The sequence below is a fragment of the Neodiprion pinetum genome, chromosome 1 (genome assembly GCF_021155775.2).
Source record: "Neodiprion pinetum isolate iyNeoPine1 chromosome 1, iyNeoPine1.2, whole genome shotgun sequence".
Classification (NCBI taxonomy): domain Eukaryota; kingdom Metazoa; phylum Arthropoda; class Insecta; order Hymenoptera; family Diprionidae; genus Neodiprion; species Neodiprion pinetum.
In genome coordinates, this window is record NC_060232.1 from 34,241,787 (window position 1) to 34,259,575 (window position 17,789).

The 17,789-nt window shown below is 45.5% G+C and overlaps 1 protein-coding gene across 5 annotated transcripts in view; it reads right to left on the reverse strand.

The window, feature by feature from the left end:
• The window catches only part of LOC124225029 (Rap GTPase activating protein 1), a 139,607-nt gene that overhangs the window by 14,899 nt on the left and 106,919 nt on the right, over window positions 1-17,789 (reverse strand). For all 5 annotated transcript variants that reach the window (XM_046637416.2, XM_046637417.2, XM_046637419.2 and 2 more), the window contains exon 4: window positions 1,149-1,457. In XM_046637416.2, the coding sequence (XP_046493372.1) occupies window positions 1,149-1,457 (309 nt within the window). The remainder of the gene's footprint in view (window positions 1-1,148; window positions 1,458-17,789) is intronic.

Genomic DNA, 17,789 nt, shown 5'->3' on the forward strand with positions numbered 1-17,789 from the left:
CGGTACCAACAACGATAGTTTGCATTGTACGGATCTTGTACCTTACTACGCTCGTACAGCAGAGGTATAAACTTTACGCGTAGTATACTTGAAGTGGAATCGAGGTACGGGCTTAGCTTAAGTGTGTTACGTTAATTGATATTGCAATTAGTAAATAAAAACAATTACTACTTGGAAGTCTGCTATTGTGTCCCGTTACATGGTATTCCGTATCATGTATTACAGGCATATATTACGTAGAATATAGCATCGGGTCGAATCGTGAGCCGTCGTATAGTTTTGCGCATTGTGTAAAGTGGTGTTTAATTTGTGAGAAATCTTCATTAACTAGATAATATCACGGATTTCGCTGCGGGCATTTACCGCGAGCACTTTCTTAGAATACTTTGTACCCGCATTTTTTTTTTCATTCCTTCTTTCTTTCATTTAAATTCAATCGAGATTACACCGTGATCTAGCAAGTGTTGCATCGCACTACAAACGACGGTGCTTAGGTGATACTAGATATCCATATGTTGCTTCGAACATTTCCAACACTTCGAACTCGTGATTCGAAATTCGTTCCAGATTTTCACGATTCTGTGCCAAGCTGGCGTGGCCATTCAAGTGCGACTCGAAGAAGCTTTTAGCGTGTAGAATAATAGAGCGAAGACGTATGTATCCGTGCCAGTCGAACTCCATTATGTCTGGCTACAAGTTTTACCAGTTTAAATCAACTTGTCTACTTATTCATTCGTTTATCTTTTCATACTACCAAGTAATATAGTTATATGACACTGTCGCGTTGCCACTGACATATATAAGTGAAAGCCTGCATAGAGAACTCGCAACGTGATTTCTCCGCACCGTTACGCGTACTAAAAATTCAAATCAAAGTGCTCTCCGTGTCATGGGTATGTGGTAGGTTATACCTGATACGCATCGGCAAAGGGCACCCTGTCATAGAAGATAATAACACCGCGGCTTTTTGGCATTTGTATATCGAGTGGATTGAACGCGGGAGCATAAATGAATAAGAATGTACAAAATGTGCAAAATTGCAAGTCAAATTTTTCTTCTGCTCCGTCAATATGGTACTGCGGAAAACGGGAGAGCAGGTTTCGAAATGCGGCAGACAAGTTCGACTTCACGTTGCCTATTCAACTTACCCTGGTGGCAAAGAGACGCCTGTAGCATTTGGCTGTGTCGTCCTGGTCTATCGTCGGTTGCCAGGCAAGGTGAGTGGGCAGTATGGCTCTGCCCGAGGAATCGAGAGTGTGATGGTGGTCGGTACCCTCGACCCAGTACCCTGGGGGTGTGACGACCATGGGTGGAGGTTGGGTCCCTGCCTGCAAGAGTGCGGCTTCCATTAGGGCACGTCCGATCGGTGCATCGGCGACCGGCGACGGTGAAGGAGTCGGTGTAAGGGGTTGAGTACCGCCTGCCGAAGTCGACGTCGGTCTCTCATCTCTGGACGACTGTAACAAATGAAAAATGGAAGGTGAATTAAGACGGTGAAATTATGCGTCGGGATTCAAGTGCGAGGACTTCACGCGGTGTTGGGGGACCGGGGTTGTCGGATCGCTTTTTCGTTTTGAGGCGACCGAGTCCCTTTATTCGAGAACTTTAATTGAACGGTTAGTCATTGAGGAGGGAAGCCATTGCTGCTGAACTCGAAAGGGGGTAACGGGACACTTGCATTCTTTTCACCGAAAGCTCGTTACTTGCAGGGTTTGGTGTTTCTGACCCTAGTAAGAGCGGTGCAGGACACACTTGGGGGGTAACGAACATCTCACTGCTCAAGGCATTTTTATACATATACTCTCCGAACAATGGATTGCTGCAACTCTTCAGCACCCGAGATGGCGCATACAGTATTCATTCGTGTGGATATTACAAGCAGAACCATGTCAAAAAACTCAATCATGAGTATTATAAAATATAGACACTCAAAAACTAATCAGTATAACTCGGGAAAATCAATCAGTAATGATGGAAAGTCAAGTGTCGATTAGGCGCTCGCGGTGTTTCTATGTTCTTACCGAGATATGTAATTTAACCATATACATATATCAGGCTGTACTAATGGGTGTACTTTGATCGCGTTCGTCATTGTATTTCAGGTTATACCTAAGCAAGTATCTATACATATAACGAAATTCAAGGACATTGTGAAACCTGGCTCCGAATTTACAATCTAACCTTACAACTATTTACTTTAAAACCATTAACAGAGTTACGAGTACAGGGTCATCCTGCACTGCCTCAAGTGCCAATAACAGTTACCCGTTATACTCTAGCTGCAGCGTAGCCAAGGACTTCCAGGTATGCGGATATGTCGACAGAAAATGGTTCAACGATTTCTTCAAACGGGCATTTGGTCCATCCCCAAGCATATTTTCCTTAGGCACGAAACTTCTTCTCACAACGATGTGCGTGCGGCTATGTGTGTGTGCGCGTTTATTCGAGTATTTACGAAGGAAAAGAAATTCTTTAAAGGTAGAATGTGAGCGGCGCGTATAACCCGACCGTCTCAGGTTCTACACGCACCATGTAGCATGGTGGGGGAGGGTTTACGTTACCCGTTTCTTACACACAACCTTACGACGCGCATTGGCTCGTTATCCGTTTCGTCTAGAGTCAATAGAACGGTGATAATTGCGTCCTATTCACGGGGGTGTGTCCGCTCGTTAGAACGAGGTTCCGTTCGACCCCTCGCGACTAAGACTCCCGGGTAGACTATTCGTCTTGGGGGTCCGCGAAAGGCTTGTTGATAAACAGCGCGTCAGCCGAAGAACTCTCACGGTTTACGTTACCGCGACACCCGGCCATATTTTACAAGATTAGAGCTACGCCCCGACGTTCCCGAAATTATGATAATAACACACCGGTAGGCATATGCTCGGACAGGTGGCGTTTCCTCCTCGCCCCCTCGCCCCCTCCCCGAAACATGAAGCGGGAAATCGCCAACTGTGAAAGGGCTTAAAAATGTGAGGTTTAATCAAGCGAGTATCGACTGATAGTCGACACGGATCAACTGGTTCTCTAAGGCTGATGATCGGTTGGAAAGAGACGGAAAAAAAGTAGAAAACGGCTAATCAAGTTGTCGAGCTAAAAGTTGTCGATAATATAGTTCGTTACGTGACGTAACTCGTCGCGTCGGACCGAAACAGGACAGGGAAGTAGGGAAGAGCAATTCCGGAAACGGCAGCGACGAAGCCAGACAGTAACGAGGGCCGCAGGCATGCAAGTGGACGTAGGAGGAGGAACGACAAGCGGAGCATCAGTTACCAACTTGAACGTGCCGTACTTCCACGATGCCCGTTCGTCCGTGTGTCCGTCCGTTGCGTAATTCGAGGCTGGTTTCGAGTTTCAAGTTCGGCTTTATGGTTCGTTGCCCGTCTCGAGGCAACCCCGCAGCAGCGGCAGCGGTTCCCCACTATCACTTGACAAAGTGCCAAGGCGAACGTTTTTTGACAGCGACTGGTCGGAAAATTGGGCGAAAAAGGTATCATCATCCTGACCAAAAACTTTACCTCGTCTACAAGATATTTTTTTACCTCTTTTTATACCGTGCAATTCGTTGATGCACTGTGTGCTCCACCTACTTCGTGGTTCAGGATGATAATCCAGGGAGACGCCGAAAGATGCGCTATTTGCAAAGTGTGTAGTTGTATATAGTACGGACCTCCCCTTGGCCGATGGGATTTTCGTTGAATCACTACCTTCCCTCCTTACTTCCTATCTCTGTCTCTATTCAGTTCCCTCACGTCTCGGTATTCTTTCGTCTCCTAAGACTCCCGTTCCTTTTTCTCCCTTCGGCAAAGCGGCCAGACCAGAAGTGTGTATATATACGTATAGTATATAGTAGGGTATACCCATGTATACATATATATATAATATATATAAAACTGCAGAGTCGCGTTTACCCGTCACAGCTTGAGCGATCCACTCTTGACTTGACGAGGCCCGACGGCAAGGTCCAATTTCGTTCTTTGCCGAACGAAAAGCCAGTCAATTAAACGAAACCGGTGAAACTCCCTCCGAAGGGAATTATAACAACATGCTATAGCGATGATTGCGGCGACAAAGTAAATAAATATATACGAGATAAGATCGGCACTCGACGAACGGTATGTGGTGCGAGGTAATCGATCGATCACGACACCGATACAGGTGTGTATGTGCCACGAATTCGTACGCATGTATCGCATAGCGTCGGTTATACGAGCCCGTCTTTCGAACTTCCTAACAACCAGATGTAAATTACTAAATTTAGTTGCCATGCACCGAAACGCTTCCTCTTGCGCTCTTTAATTTTTTCTTTATACTCGTGTAAATCATCCCAGATGCAGTTGGAGAAATATGAGAAATAGAAAGTGCTGGTTATATCCTCGTTGAGTGTACCACCGTGTGCATGGTATCTATTAACGGACTAGCCGTGAAAAACGACGTGCGAGTTACAAGAAGGGCCCTAGACTCTACGAGACGATGCAAGATCCCGTAAGTTTTAAGGGCTGCGAGTGAACGCTGCTACAACGTATCTCAAAGATGAGACGAGCCTCACCAGCCACGTGTAAATAAACGAACAAAGAGAAACAAACCCGTGTCCTTGAAGCGAATACGATCATCCTACCGAGGCATGCTACGTACATGGATGAGGAATCGTTGACTGGCGGGGTTTCGTTTCCATTGACCGTGAATGAAATTTGGAAGCCAACCTCGCGACAAATTAACATCCTCGAGATAATCAATTTTACATCTGGTTTCCTGTTTTGCAATCCCTGTAAATTCGCGGGCTCCGCGATCGGTCGACGGAGGATCGACGACGACATTCTCTCGGGTGGTAAAATTTCATTGAGAACGCTACTCGGGTCTCCTCTCGATTTAGCAAATCTTGGCAAATTTCTAGCGATGACTGGGAGTCGGAGGTGTGCAACTCCTTCCTCCCAAGTTTTAACTCAACACCGTACAATATCTTAGCCGTTTTTACGAAAGGCGTTAATCACTCGGGTGTGTCGATTGGACGAATAAAGGGTATAAGTTTCCTGGTTTTCTTCCAAAGTTCTGCATCCTTCTCACAGTGGTGGAAAGGAACGATAACTACGCGGGTCTCCTCCTCTCTTCGTAGGCAACGAAACACCATCAGCTATCCACAAATACCACGAGGTTATATTTGGAGACACGCGGGCTGCGAGCCGCGGACGATGGACCTCGGAATCTCTTCTTATTTCCTCCTTTTTTCCTATTCGGCTGGATTTAGAATTCTTAAATTGAAAGGCGCAACGAAACCCGCGCGGACGAGCCAGAGCTTCGGACTTCTTAGTAAGGGAAAGTTTCAAATTGCTCGAGTCAATTCCACGTCGTGAACTTATAGGTACAGGTGGGATATGATAGTTGGGTGGGCGGAGGAAGAAGGAACGGATTCGCCTGAATTTATGCCTTACCCGCCAAGTAACGGTAGCCCCACTTCGCTGACACATCTAAATCCGAAACCCAAGTTACCGTTGTTTGCGTTGAAAACACTCTGTTCCCCTATGATCGCATACATGGGTCATGTGATACCACCGACAACCCAGACGTACGGTACCTACGATATTTCCGTCTTCCGGACTTAAATTTTCAAACTTTGGTCTCGGCTAAAATTTACGTAGCCTAGTTTCACACCCACGAACAGATTGATTGATCGCTTCGCGTTTCGTGCAACCTGCATACGACGCAATTTCCGATGCAACGTTTATTCTTCGCCTGTATATTCAACGATCGTAAATTTTAAATTTCGCCACAACGCGAGTTCGACGATCATGGTTTATTTCTTCCTACTTCAACGTCCAAATCAGCTGTATAATACAAGAAACGACACAGTGTTACCTTCGGTTCTTATCAGGTTTTTCTTCGCGTCATACGTCATTTACTCACGTGTCACCGATATGCGTTCTGGCTATCGATTTACGTAACTCGCAACACCTTTCTCGTGTGTGATATAGGAGGAGAAGCAATCACCTGCAACCAGGTATAATTCCATAGTGTAAGCGCGAGCTGCTAGGGTGTGATCATTTCCGTGGTTGAAATATGAGATCATTCAACTTTTGCGAAGTTCCAGCGAAACTCGTGGACCTGAGCTTCTGCCGCTAACACCCTTCCTTCTTTAAGGCCTCGTTCTCACGTGAGCAGCACGAGCCTGTCATACAATAGACCCTCCGCACGAGCTCGAATCACGTATACGCGCACTTGGAGATGTGTAAAAACCTTCATATACACGTCATACAAGCGCTCCGCGCGTCGTCGACGAGTACGAATGAGCAGTCTTGCACAAGTTTAAAAGTTTTGCGCGAAGGTAAAATAAAAAAGCGCAAAAACCATTGCGGGTAGCGTGGGAATTATGCTCTCATTTAAGTACCTCAAACTGTCTACATAATGCCAATTTTAGCACAAACAAAGACGTGCTCCGCAGCCTGGACGACTCGGGTCAGACGGAAGATCCCGGATCTGCACTTCTTTCCGTCATCGATGTATGTTATATATGTGTGCGCGTGTGTGTATATATATAAAGGTGTACGGCGCATTTTCATCAACATGTTACAAGGATCCAGCAGGTATAATACAGGCATTGCGTGTTCCCCGTGCGTCTATCAAACGGCGCGTTTGGCCGATGAAAAATCTTACTAATTTGATCGAGGTTCACCGCAGGAATCAGTGGCCAGCTGATCGCAGGATCCCTAAAAGCACGGACTTGCGATAGCGTCGTGTTTCACGGTGACGTCTGAAGGCAATGCGGTAAAATTTACTTTCAAAATATGCGGCCCGCGCGGTGCAAGAACACATAATGTAGCCATATAACAGTGTGCCTCCTGCAGACTTACAATTTCCAGCCAATTACCAGGGACGGACGATACAATTAACCGCACGTCGTAATCTCGTGACTGCACGTGTAAACGGCTCGAAATATTAAATAATGGTGCAATTAGCAAACAGGTTTTAATCGCCTTGTCAACAAGCGCGAGGTGAGATGCTGCTGCTACTGGAGGAGATGCTGTTGCTGCCCCGACGACTCCTCGACGTCTACTTTTCGCGAGGAGTAATGTACCGCGGGTGAATAAAGAAAAAAAAAAAAAAAAAAACAACGTTAATAAGAATTTTTTCGATTTACATACCAATCTTTGCAAATACTTGTATAATATACATTTACGGGATTTTTTCAGAGTATAACAAAAGGTCGCACCTCGACGATTTTTCGATCGTACAAACACGCGAGCTAGGAACTCGACTCGTAGAGTGAAGAAATAAAAATAACTAGTCGAACGTTCTTTTTTGTTTCTTCACCTTGCGGAAGACGCACGTTGTTCTCTGCTATCTTCTGAATAGGCGGGCGTGCATATATTGCTCGTAAGATCGAGATAACCGACGGTATGTGTATGTGTAAAAAGATTTCTATAGCGCATAGCTGACAAAGAGACAAAAATATACGCATAGAAACGGGCTCGCTTCGGCCATGTGCGACATGTCCGTTACATAGTGAACGCTGTACGGAATGCTTTACTCGCGTTGTTTTGTACATCCAACCGACGACGGCTGGACCAACTATAGACGGAGTTAAGTGGACGTGCGCAAAATACCCGCCACATTGCATTTCTCTGTTACTTTTCTTCCTCTTTTCAATTTAACTATCGATTCATCCTCAACAGCAATCTACGGTTGTTTCCTATATCCGTGAATCGTTCAGCTGCAGAAGGTTGAACGAAAATTACTTCAGCGGATAATTTTATGAGTAGAACCGGAATGGACATTGCTAAAAATAAGGGAATAATTGCTGGATCGTGAAGCTTGAGGGATCCGTTTCAAACTGCGGCAGCAGCAAGCAGCTTCAGATCACGGTGGAAAAAGTTGAGCTGTAATTCTAACGGTTATACGGAATCCTGGCGTTGTTACAATCCATCGCGGCGGGATAGCGATGCCCGGAAGGATAGAAATCGCGAAGAACCGTCTCGAAGAAGCCCTAATGAACATCCGCTACCTGCGGAACCAAGAAATACTACAACTCGTAACGCACACAACCCCGGGGGCTGGAGGGCTTGCAGATTATGCGATTTGGATATAGGCCGACAAATACCGTACACACACACACACACATGCACAGGTACGTATAAAGTGTAGTCGTTTGGTTAGCGGACTAAAAAGCTCTTCACGGCCCGACACGGCCCCGCAAGGGATTTACAATGTGGAAAATGACGGCGTGAGAACGGCAGGCTAACGTAGGTACGTACCAGTTTACTCCCATAAGAGGAGGAGGATGATGGGGAAAGGGAAACAGCGGATACGCTTAAACTTCCTCCACGTAATCCGTAGCGTTCGTTGTGTTCCTGTAGGAGCCGAGACGAAGAGCCGATGCGCCGCTGCGCTGCCGGGAGTTTATACCGTGCGAAACGAAAAAAGCTGGGAAAAATGCACGACGACGAAGCGCTTAAGCGTCGGGTAATTCATGCTCAGGTTATTATACACCGACCTCCGGCTCCCTGCCATCGGATTTTTCAATTTTCTACTACCCTGCATGTATGTGACTATTGTACACGTGTACCGCAACATTTAGCCAGAAGATACCCAGATATTGAACGAGCTTCGTAACATCCACCCGGAGGTCGGAAGGTACGGTGAAATCTTGAACCCCTGTTAGCTGGGACCGATTCCGCAGTCAACCCATCCAGGTATAAAACGAACTACAAGTTTCGAAACTCTTCACAATGCAGAGCCAAGCGTAGCCCCAAAAGACGGGGTCCTTCCAATACGGGTTTAAAAGGTTCTCAGTTAAAGTTGTCTCGTTCCAAGAAATCAGCTGAAAAATTCTCGGGCCGTTATACCGCTGTCCACAATGAGAGGATAATAAATGATTCCGGCATCGCGGTATACGTAATAATTTCCCCCGGGGAATTACCGTGCTACATGGATTTTCACAATTAATTATACGTATACGTATAACCTCTACAGGCTAAACGAGTCCCGAATATCACGTCCATTGTCGTAATAACGACGAAAAGCGGATGGCTCGTGATGAGTTTCGGGGGACTGAAGCAAAGTGGATAGGTATACGTACATTGATGGGATACGAGAGACGAGAACGGACAGACGATAGCCCTTTCTCAATTTTCGATAACCCTACGAAGGGGCTAATCTTTCGAAGAAAGGAAAATCAACTTTCCGACTTTGACCGGGATCCTCGAGAGATACACCGTCTAGAAAAGAGTCATGGTTGCAACATGAGAAAAAAGAAGGAAAAGAATTGGTCCCGAGTGATTAGCGGCGCGTTGCTTTTGCGGTACGACCGAAAGTTTCGGAAAAAGGATGAACCGTGCGCGCGGTCTCGATTATCAGAGAAGCGTAAATAATTAATTGGACCGATCTGAAACTATGATCGATCGCTTTGTTCACCCAGATTATACAGGGGGGCCAGAATAGTGAACCGTGCAACACCTGCGCCACCCGTGGCTTTCGGCTGCTGCAGGTGTTACGGACGTGGCCATTTCCGTGACAGGCAAGGCAGATGTCAGCCGCATACGGCTGTTGGCTCCCACCGTGTTGGGGCCCACGTTTTATCTAAAAGTGCGTGTACGAAGCAACACGAGAATAGAAAACGACCGGCGGGTACGTATGAAGTAAAAAATTGCGATTCCGATAACCGTGGCGCGTTTCGAGCACAGTGGAACGTCTAACGGGTATCTAGACGGTCTTTCGCGTTATTGCTAAAAGAAACTAAGACAATTAGGGTGACCCAGTTGGCCTTGCGTTGCGGTAACGAAGACAAACGTTTACCGACGAATTCTCAGTTCTTTGAAAATATCGTCTTTATGACGTCATTCATCTTTTCTCTCTCTATAAATAGGATATCTATACACTCTCGAGAGACGAATATCGGGCTGGTGGGTGTCATGCAAGGTGTGCGCCCGACTTGGTATAGCGACATGAACAGTCCTACCCGCTATATCTATACCTACGTATGTACAAACATACTTCCATCATGAAGATGAGAAACGGTAACTGAAAACACACGGTCGTCCAAGGCCGGAACAGTTGCAACAACAGTCGCTGCTTATGAACGTTTGCGGTCGTAAACGAGTCCCGGAATCTTCCCTGTCGCTGCAATTACGCCGCGATTAGAAAGGTCGCAATGTCGTTAAACAAAACGGATACTCCATATTACATTATCGTATCTCATATAAACGCGGTAATAAGTGAAGGGATTTTATTCGTTTTATTATTCTTCAATAAACGGGTATAATCTCGGTGTCGTTGATCCGTCGTAAATTCGTTACCGCAATATTGTTTCACGTGTGTTCAAACATTTACGCGTACAAACTACTCCTTTCCGTGTGTGTGTGCGTCCGTGTATCCGTGTCTGCATTTTTTCATTTATTACTATTTTCTCCTCTGTGTATACTTTAGTTTTTAGTTTTTTTTTCTTTTTTTTTTGTTTTTTCCCGTGTCAAGGAAAGAGCGATGTTTTCCTCGCCCCTTATTCACGGCGAGGCCTGTCTTCGGTTACTTAACGAAAGAATACTTTTCTTTCCAACCGGGGTACCCGGGGCGCGGTGGGTTGCACGAGGCGATGAGAGTCATCGGGCAGAGTGGCGACGTAAGAGGCGGAGTTAGCTAACGATAAGCCAAGGCTATAAGCCAATCTTTCGCTGCCCGCGAGGAGGGCTAAGATTACGAAACGCCAAATTGCGCCCATTCAAGAAAACTTTCACGGCAACATCAATCGCCTCTCGGATGTTTTCCCGATCTTCCGCCGTCCATCCCCTCGAGCTTATTTCAATATACGTTTTCTTCGGAGGCCGATCGCAGTACCCATATCCCTCCCCGTTCACCCCCCGCCGATCCCGCCACGAATCTTAGGGATGTTAAACTTTCTTGATTGAATGCGAGAGGTCGCCTCCTTGTACTCTCCCCCATCCCCATCCCCATCCCCATCCCCATCCCCATTCCTCGATCCACCGTGGACGATATATCGTTTCCAGATACACCGACAAAGTGTTCCAGGGTATTGAATCGGAGTCTAAATTGGTTATACCTCCATGACGTCGAAGAGGGCTGAGAGTTTTCGGAGGTATGAAAAAAGACGATATTTGTCGCGGACGAGATGAACGCCCGAGTTCCAAAGTTGTGACGTACCTACAGTATAATTACGTTAATACACGTTAGATAAGTACGATTCCCGTAGCGTGTCTAATGATCTAAAATGAGTATCCGGGGCATGATACCGTTGAAAAAAATACGAGAATACACTCGACGTCGTTGCTTTCGCAGTCGTGTAAAAAAAATCGCCATTAAATTCTGATGTACGTAAAGGTTGTTTAACCTGTGGAGTAAATACAGAAACAAGCCTGAGATCGGGGTAACGAATGGATAGAAATTTACGAATCATTAAACTCCGGCCAACTGCGCGACGTCGTAGGTATTACGGAGAGTAAATAGTTCGGCGATAGAAATACACAGGGTTTCGGAAATGCGTATCTCCGTTGCTGCGCATATGGCGGTACCTAAATTCGATGGTACAGACAGTTTGGCACATGCCACACAGTGGTTTTTGCAAGGCAGCAATAATTCCGAGGTACGCGGTAGACGAGTAAAGGTTGAAGGCAATTACCTCATCCCACGTTCGTTTAAAAGGCGGGATATCAAATTGCCGCGTGTAAAATCACATAGAAGGCTAATTCCGATAATTTGTCATTCTCGCCTTTCGTCTCTTTCATCTCACTGGACAGTCTGATCTTCTCTCTTCTGTGTGTCTATCTCTCTAGCTCTCTTCTCTCTCACCACAGCGTACGCGGTACAGCAAATTACATAAGCGTTCGTATAAGGCACATCCGTATTATACACGACAGGCTTCGCATCGAACGTGCTATCCGCAACATTCGCGCACACCTTCAAGACTTTGAGTGAGTGAGTCACTTTTCCGTGATCCCTTCCCCACCTTCTCGGGAAGAAAAGAGAGCCGAAGTTCAATTGGCCAAGATCGCGATACGAGGAGAGAAACACGTCTGAAACATGGGTGTATGGAAAGAATGGAAAGAAGGAAATACTACGAAAGTACGCCTCGTGCAGTTTCATTTTATTATTAATCAGCCCACGTTCATTCCGTCCTGTAATTTTCCGCAAATTTTCGTCAACCGTACGTTCTTCCCTATTTTCCTCCATAGAAACAGTATTTTTCTTTCATACGTATACGCACATACATTTGCCTACGTAGCTTAAATCGATGCAAGTTATTCAGCTGGTTGCCATCCAGTTCCAATAATACCGATGTACAAACGGTCTGCCAAAAAAGGCAGCTGAAGATGTTTCGGGGCATGAGATCGCTGAAGAGGTGACGAAGCATGGGCATGAAAAGCGATAGTCAAGTTCGAGGGTCGCGCTAAGTATGGAACCTTCGAAACGGCCAGTACAGCGAATTTCCATTACTCAGTGTAGCAGGATACCGAGGAGATTTGCAATTCAAGTTGCTACATCGACAGTCGTGTCTCAGCATTGCGGTCTCTTATCACCTTCGCCTCCTCCGAGTTTCCACGAAACTCAGCTTTTGAGGACTCTGCATCACGCGCGTCTGTCTAGTCTAGTCGTCCCGTTCATTTGTACTTTACTGTTTTATTGCGGTTTCCTGCACCCAAGTCGTTGACCTTTGGTTTGAAAAACACAAATACGATTTATGGATGTGCCCGATGAACTGCGACAGGAGGATGAAGAAGTTATCAAGCGGCAGATAAAAGAGCACACAATACGCATATAAATATAATTATATCGTTTGGAGAGTATTTTCGTCCGTCGAGGTGCGTTTCCACTCCGCATGAAACAGGATAAGATCCGCGATACCGGACGTGAGAGACCCCGCATCGAAAAGCGAAACGGCGCAACGACGTCACGACGAAGTCGAGATAATTTGAGGTTCGAGCTGTTTCCGCAGGATGCATCGGCGACTCCGACAACCCAAGGGGACTCAAGGGCGTTATTCTGCGGTTCTAAATTTTAATTGCATTCTGAAATTTGCATGCAAGAGAGACAGAGAGGCGGCGTCTGTTGCGAGAACGGCGGTTGGTCGTTGATCTTGATATCAGCAGCTAAGTAAACCGCGTCCGTCCGTCTCGTCATCCGTAAGCCTGGCGGCGGCGGCGGGGGTGGCGGATGAATCCTGCCGGCGAATCCTTGAGTGCACAAACCGAGCGAATGGAATGCATGATGCATAAAACGCGCTTCGGGGGCGAAGGGTTGCGCTCGCGAGACGTAAAAGTAACCAAGGGATTCAGCCGGTCCCTCTGCATCCGACAATGAGCGAGGAGCTGGGCAAAGACTATTCAAAGGAAGAGGCAGGAGGCAGGAGAGCGGAGCAGCCAGCAGAGGATAGTTCGGTACACGCGGTACGTGCACATTGCGCTACTGAATAAAGAGGAGAAGAAAAGGAGGGAGCGCCGCGCTCCGGCTCGTTGTCAATAGGAAAAACTTGAGGGAGCTTCCAGTATTAATAACCGAGAACGAGTGTCACGCATACGTAGGCAGAGAAGGAAAGGGCTGGCTCCGCGATGCGTGTACCCCGCGAATCGCGGCGAGATCTCTCTTATATCTGGGAAGAAGGGAAGAAGGGAAGAAGGAAGACCTTTTAAATCCTCCTTAGGCTCACACACAACACCCTGTATAATACTATGCTGCACGACGCGGCGACGTTATAACAAGCGAGATCGTACAGACTGGCGAGCCTGGCGAGTCTCCCTCGCTTATACACTCTTGACTAATGGGGTTGCCATGTTAAGCCCCGAATCGAACTCTTATACACACACCGTTTATTCCCGTCGCGGTGACGACGCGGCGTTCTCGAGGAGGGTTAAATTGTTCTTCAATTTTCTACGTATATAACCGGCGGCGAGTATACGACGTACAACGTGTACGACGGGATATTGGCAAAAGCGTGAGAGGTGAAGAAATGGGTATAAGTGTGAGGTATTAAATACCAAGCCGAATACGATCCGTGGCTAGCCTCGAATAATGGAAAGATAACGCGTTATCTCCACTCGTCGGCTAAAGTATAGGGCTGCATACTGCAGTAGGTAATAGGATCGTCGTTTTTCGAGTGAGTCAAAGATGCGAGATAATATTAATTACGGTTAAAACCGACGACGTTGAACCGGCTTACGCCAAGTATTCGATGAATAATTGCCAAGAGAGATTGGCTTATTGAAGAGATTATAATGTCACGCTTCGTTGCAAGATCGATGTCCGAGTGAGTAGTGATACGTTAATGGAGACCTGCAGCGGCTGGTATTTAACAAATTTTTTCGTGGTACCCTGTACCGTACGACATGGAATTTTTTTTTTTTTGTCGATCATCACCGGCTAGACGATCGGTAAGAAAAGTTCGTAACACCACGTAAAAGGGCGGAATTCACTTAGCTGCGAACGAAGGAATGGATTTGACAAGAAAATTCTTCAACATATTATAACCCATAAGCGAGGACTGCAGCGGGAGAGAGTCACTGACCGACACGCGAATGAATAATTCACTTCACATATTGTTGGACGCGCCCAGATACCGCGTCTGCGGTACAAGGTGTACATATAGGTATAATACGGTATGTATAGATACGACAAAGGTGTGCTGGGAATGAAATTAATTTAAATTCCGAGAGAGAATTCCGGCTTTGACTCAAACATTGTCAGCCCCATTGGGTCAATGGCGTGAATGCGATAGTGATTTCAGCTTAAATTAGACCCCACGCGTCGGCATTTTCCGATCGCAATACGACCCCATTTACACTGTCACGTAGCAGATGAACCATCCTCAGGTGCAATTAACGCGGTACTTTCGCTGTCCGGACAAGAAAGAAATCGTCGCGTAGAACGAGTTGAAATTCGATTTCTCCAAGCGCACTTTACCGCGCCGGATCAATGAAATAGAGGTTCAAAGTTCGTTCTGCAATTATTATAGGGGTGAATATTACTACTCGATGTAAAGGAACAGGGTACGCCTGAAGAAATCCAGGTAAAATAGTAATCCTTTTAATTTAGCGATTTAATTTCATCTGCTGACGTCGCGTCGCACGGAAATAAGAAGTTTGACTCGCAGTTCATCACCTCGTTTTCATTATCCTCAGCACCGGATGTCGTCTCGCTTGGGGAAATTTATCGCAGTCAGCCGAATTAATACGGTTGAACTAGGCTCTCCTAGGTCTTTCTAATTATTCATTCTCCAGGCCTCTCTCCTCTCTCCTCTATCGCCCTCTAAAGTTACTCCGGAATCCACTTTTACCAGGTAATGACAACCGCGGGTAACAGATCCTCTGCTAAGCATTCTCGGCCAGGGTTCGTTAACTGAACTAGGCGAATGCGTTCTTTTCATTTATTCAGCGTTGCCGAATGCAAAATTGCTTTTCTTTCGGAAGGTATACCTTATATAACATTATTTTTTGTCACAATAACTGGATGACTTTCAGTTTATAATCCAAAACATCCCCCTCCCTCCTCTGATCAAATATGAGTAAAACTAGAATTTTTAATGTAAAACTTGAGTTGAAGTTGTTCGACTGTTCTGCTGGTATTCAAATGTTAATTGCTCATTACGTGTAACAGTCAAGTGGCGGAATAATTTTTATGCAAATTTCTTCGGAGCTGTGCCCGAGACGTTCCCCTTCGCTTGGTGTATTCGCTCCAACATTTTTCGCATAATAACAACCTAGCTATGTAATGGCGGGACGAAAAAATATTCAATATGTATTGTCACTCGTGTATCACACAATATATAGTATATTTTTCACAAGGGAAAAAAATAATTATCCAAATTTCAATGGCCAGTATAAGATTGGCAGTCGTATATGTATCCACATGTATCTCACCAGCATAGACTTTTATAGTTAATAATATAAAAAATGCCGCATGATTAATATAGAATACATCTTCTTTGTGACTCTTCCCCTCATTTTTGTTTAAAAAAATTGTTAATTTATCCTCACATTTTTGTCTAATTATAAAAGCTAAAAATGGACCGCGTATTATGCGATGCGAAATCACAGCATTCTTCGTTACGACCATACAGCGGTTATTCTGACAATGAGTCCCGCGATTTTCACTTAATTTTTTTTTTTCGTTTTATCTTAGTTACTATCGAGTAATCGACGGTAGTGCAAAATGAAAAAAAAAAAAAAAAAAATTATCCCCCGCGGCGATGTTCGCTCAGGTTACCCAAACAGTATCGATACCAAGGTCCCTGACTTCAAGACTAGCGCAATTCGTCCGAGGCGTTGAAGCGGTCGCGTTCGCTTCACCGGATCAACCGAGTTCACTGACTGCGCGCGGGGCGATGATCGACCGACTAAATCGCATCGATCGCGATCATCTCGCGGCCTGATTTTAGGCAGATACGCTGGAATTCTCAATTTTGAGTTTGGTGATCGGTGCGTCGGGTTGAAAACTAAATGGACTTTTGCATCGGCTCGCCAGCACTATAAATAAGTCCGATAGCTTCATCGACAATTAACGGTTGCAGGGTGAAACGAAGACCTCTGATATTTGTGACATGTCGTAATAATTTTCAAAATTTGTAAAATACTCTATGTATCTACGGCTAAACGGCGAGACTGAAGGACGACCGATTCCGCAAAAATGTGTTTCCTCTGTGAGTTAGCATGAAAAATAGCGTCTTTTCCAGTTTTCCTGGATTCTCCGTCGTTACCGTGAAGCTTATTTTTATTCCTTCAAGTGCTACATACCACTGACCGGCTACCGCAGGAAAATATTTATACATCGTAACTCGCTGCACCATTGTTTTATGAAAGCATAATTTGAATGACCAATTAGCGGCTCGCTTTCCGACTAATTGCAATTCCGCGATTGGTTATTACGTAGATATAGATACGTGAATCCGGAAGGATGTTGTAACTTGTATAACCTACTCATACAAGTTTCATTGTAAAATAAATCTTCGGGTAAAAACGTCTACCGGATTCCGAAAGCACACCGGCGGAACCTAGTCGAGAATTTACAGCAGATCAAGGATTTATCGATACAATTTAGATCCTAATTAAGAAATCGGCGGCAAGGCGAGTACCGATCGCGCGGCTGGTAGCGGGTATGATTTTTTTTTTATACTTACAAGAAAGGTCGAACCGTAAAGATACGAGCCATGTAAAAATACCGAATAAATATCGAACCGACGTTTAACGTAGAAACAAACAGGCATCGCTTATGCAATAATTACCCGGCATACCTGTCATTGCAGGAGATTTCGATATCAGGTTTTGTGCATAGTCATTATACCTGCAGGACCGGATCCCGTGTCGATTCGGTCGACGTGATAATTTAAGTTAAGTTTATTTATCCCCTGTTTCGTGCATGGTAACGCGGCGGGAGATAAACCGATATCGAAGTAACGTAGTTCTCTCTCCGTTACTTTACAGCGCTTTGACGCCTATAGGCGTCATCGACTTTTACCTCATACATTTGCGGTTTTTTTCATCACTCCGACTCAGTTCGAAGACGCCCCGCGTGTGTCACCAGTATTTCCGAAAACTTCTTCCTCGCGGCTTGGGAGGCGGTTAAATTTTCCTCAGGGGAAATTTGGCTCCGAGTATCAAGAGTAACAGCAACGATGAAATTACGAATAAATGTGTATTTATACGCTTCTATGATAACGCCCAACGGCTGCAGTGGGACTGAAGAGTTAGAGGTATTTTCTTTTATTCAAGACTATAACGCTTGTTGGTTCTCGTTCAATACTTTACATCTGTACTCTCCTTTATTTAACGACGATAACGGTTCCAGCTGTACCTACGACTGAT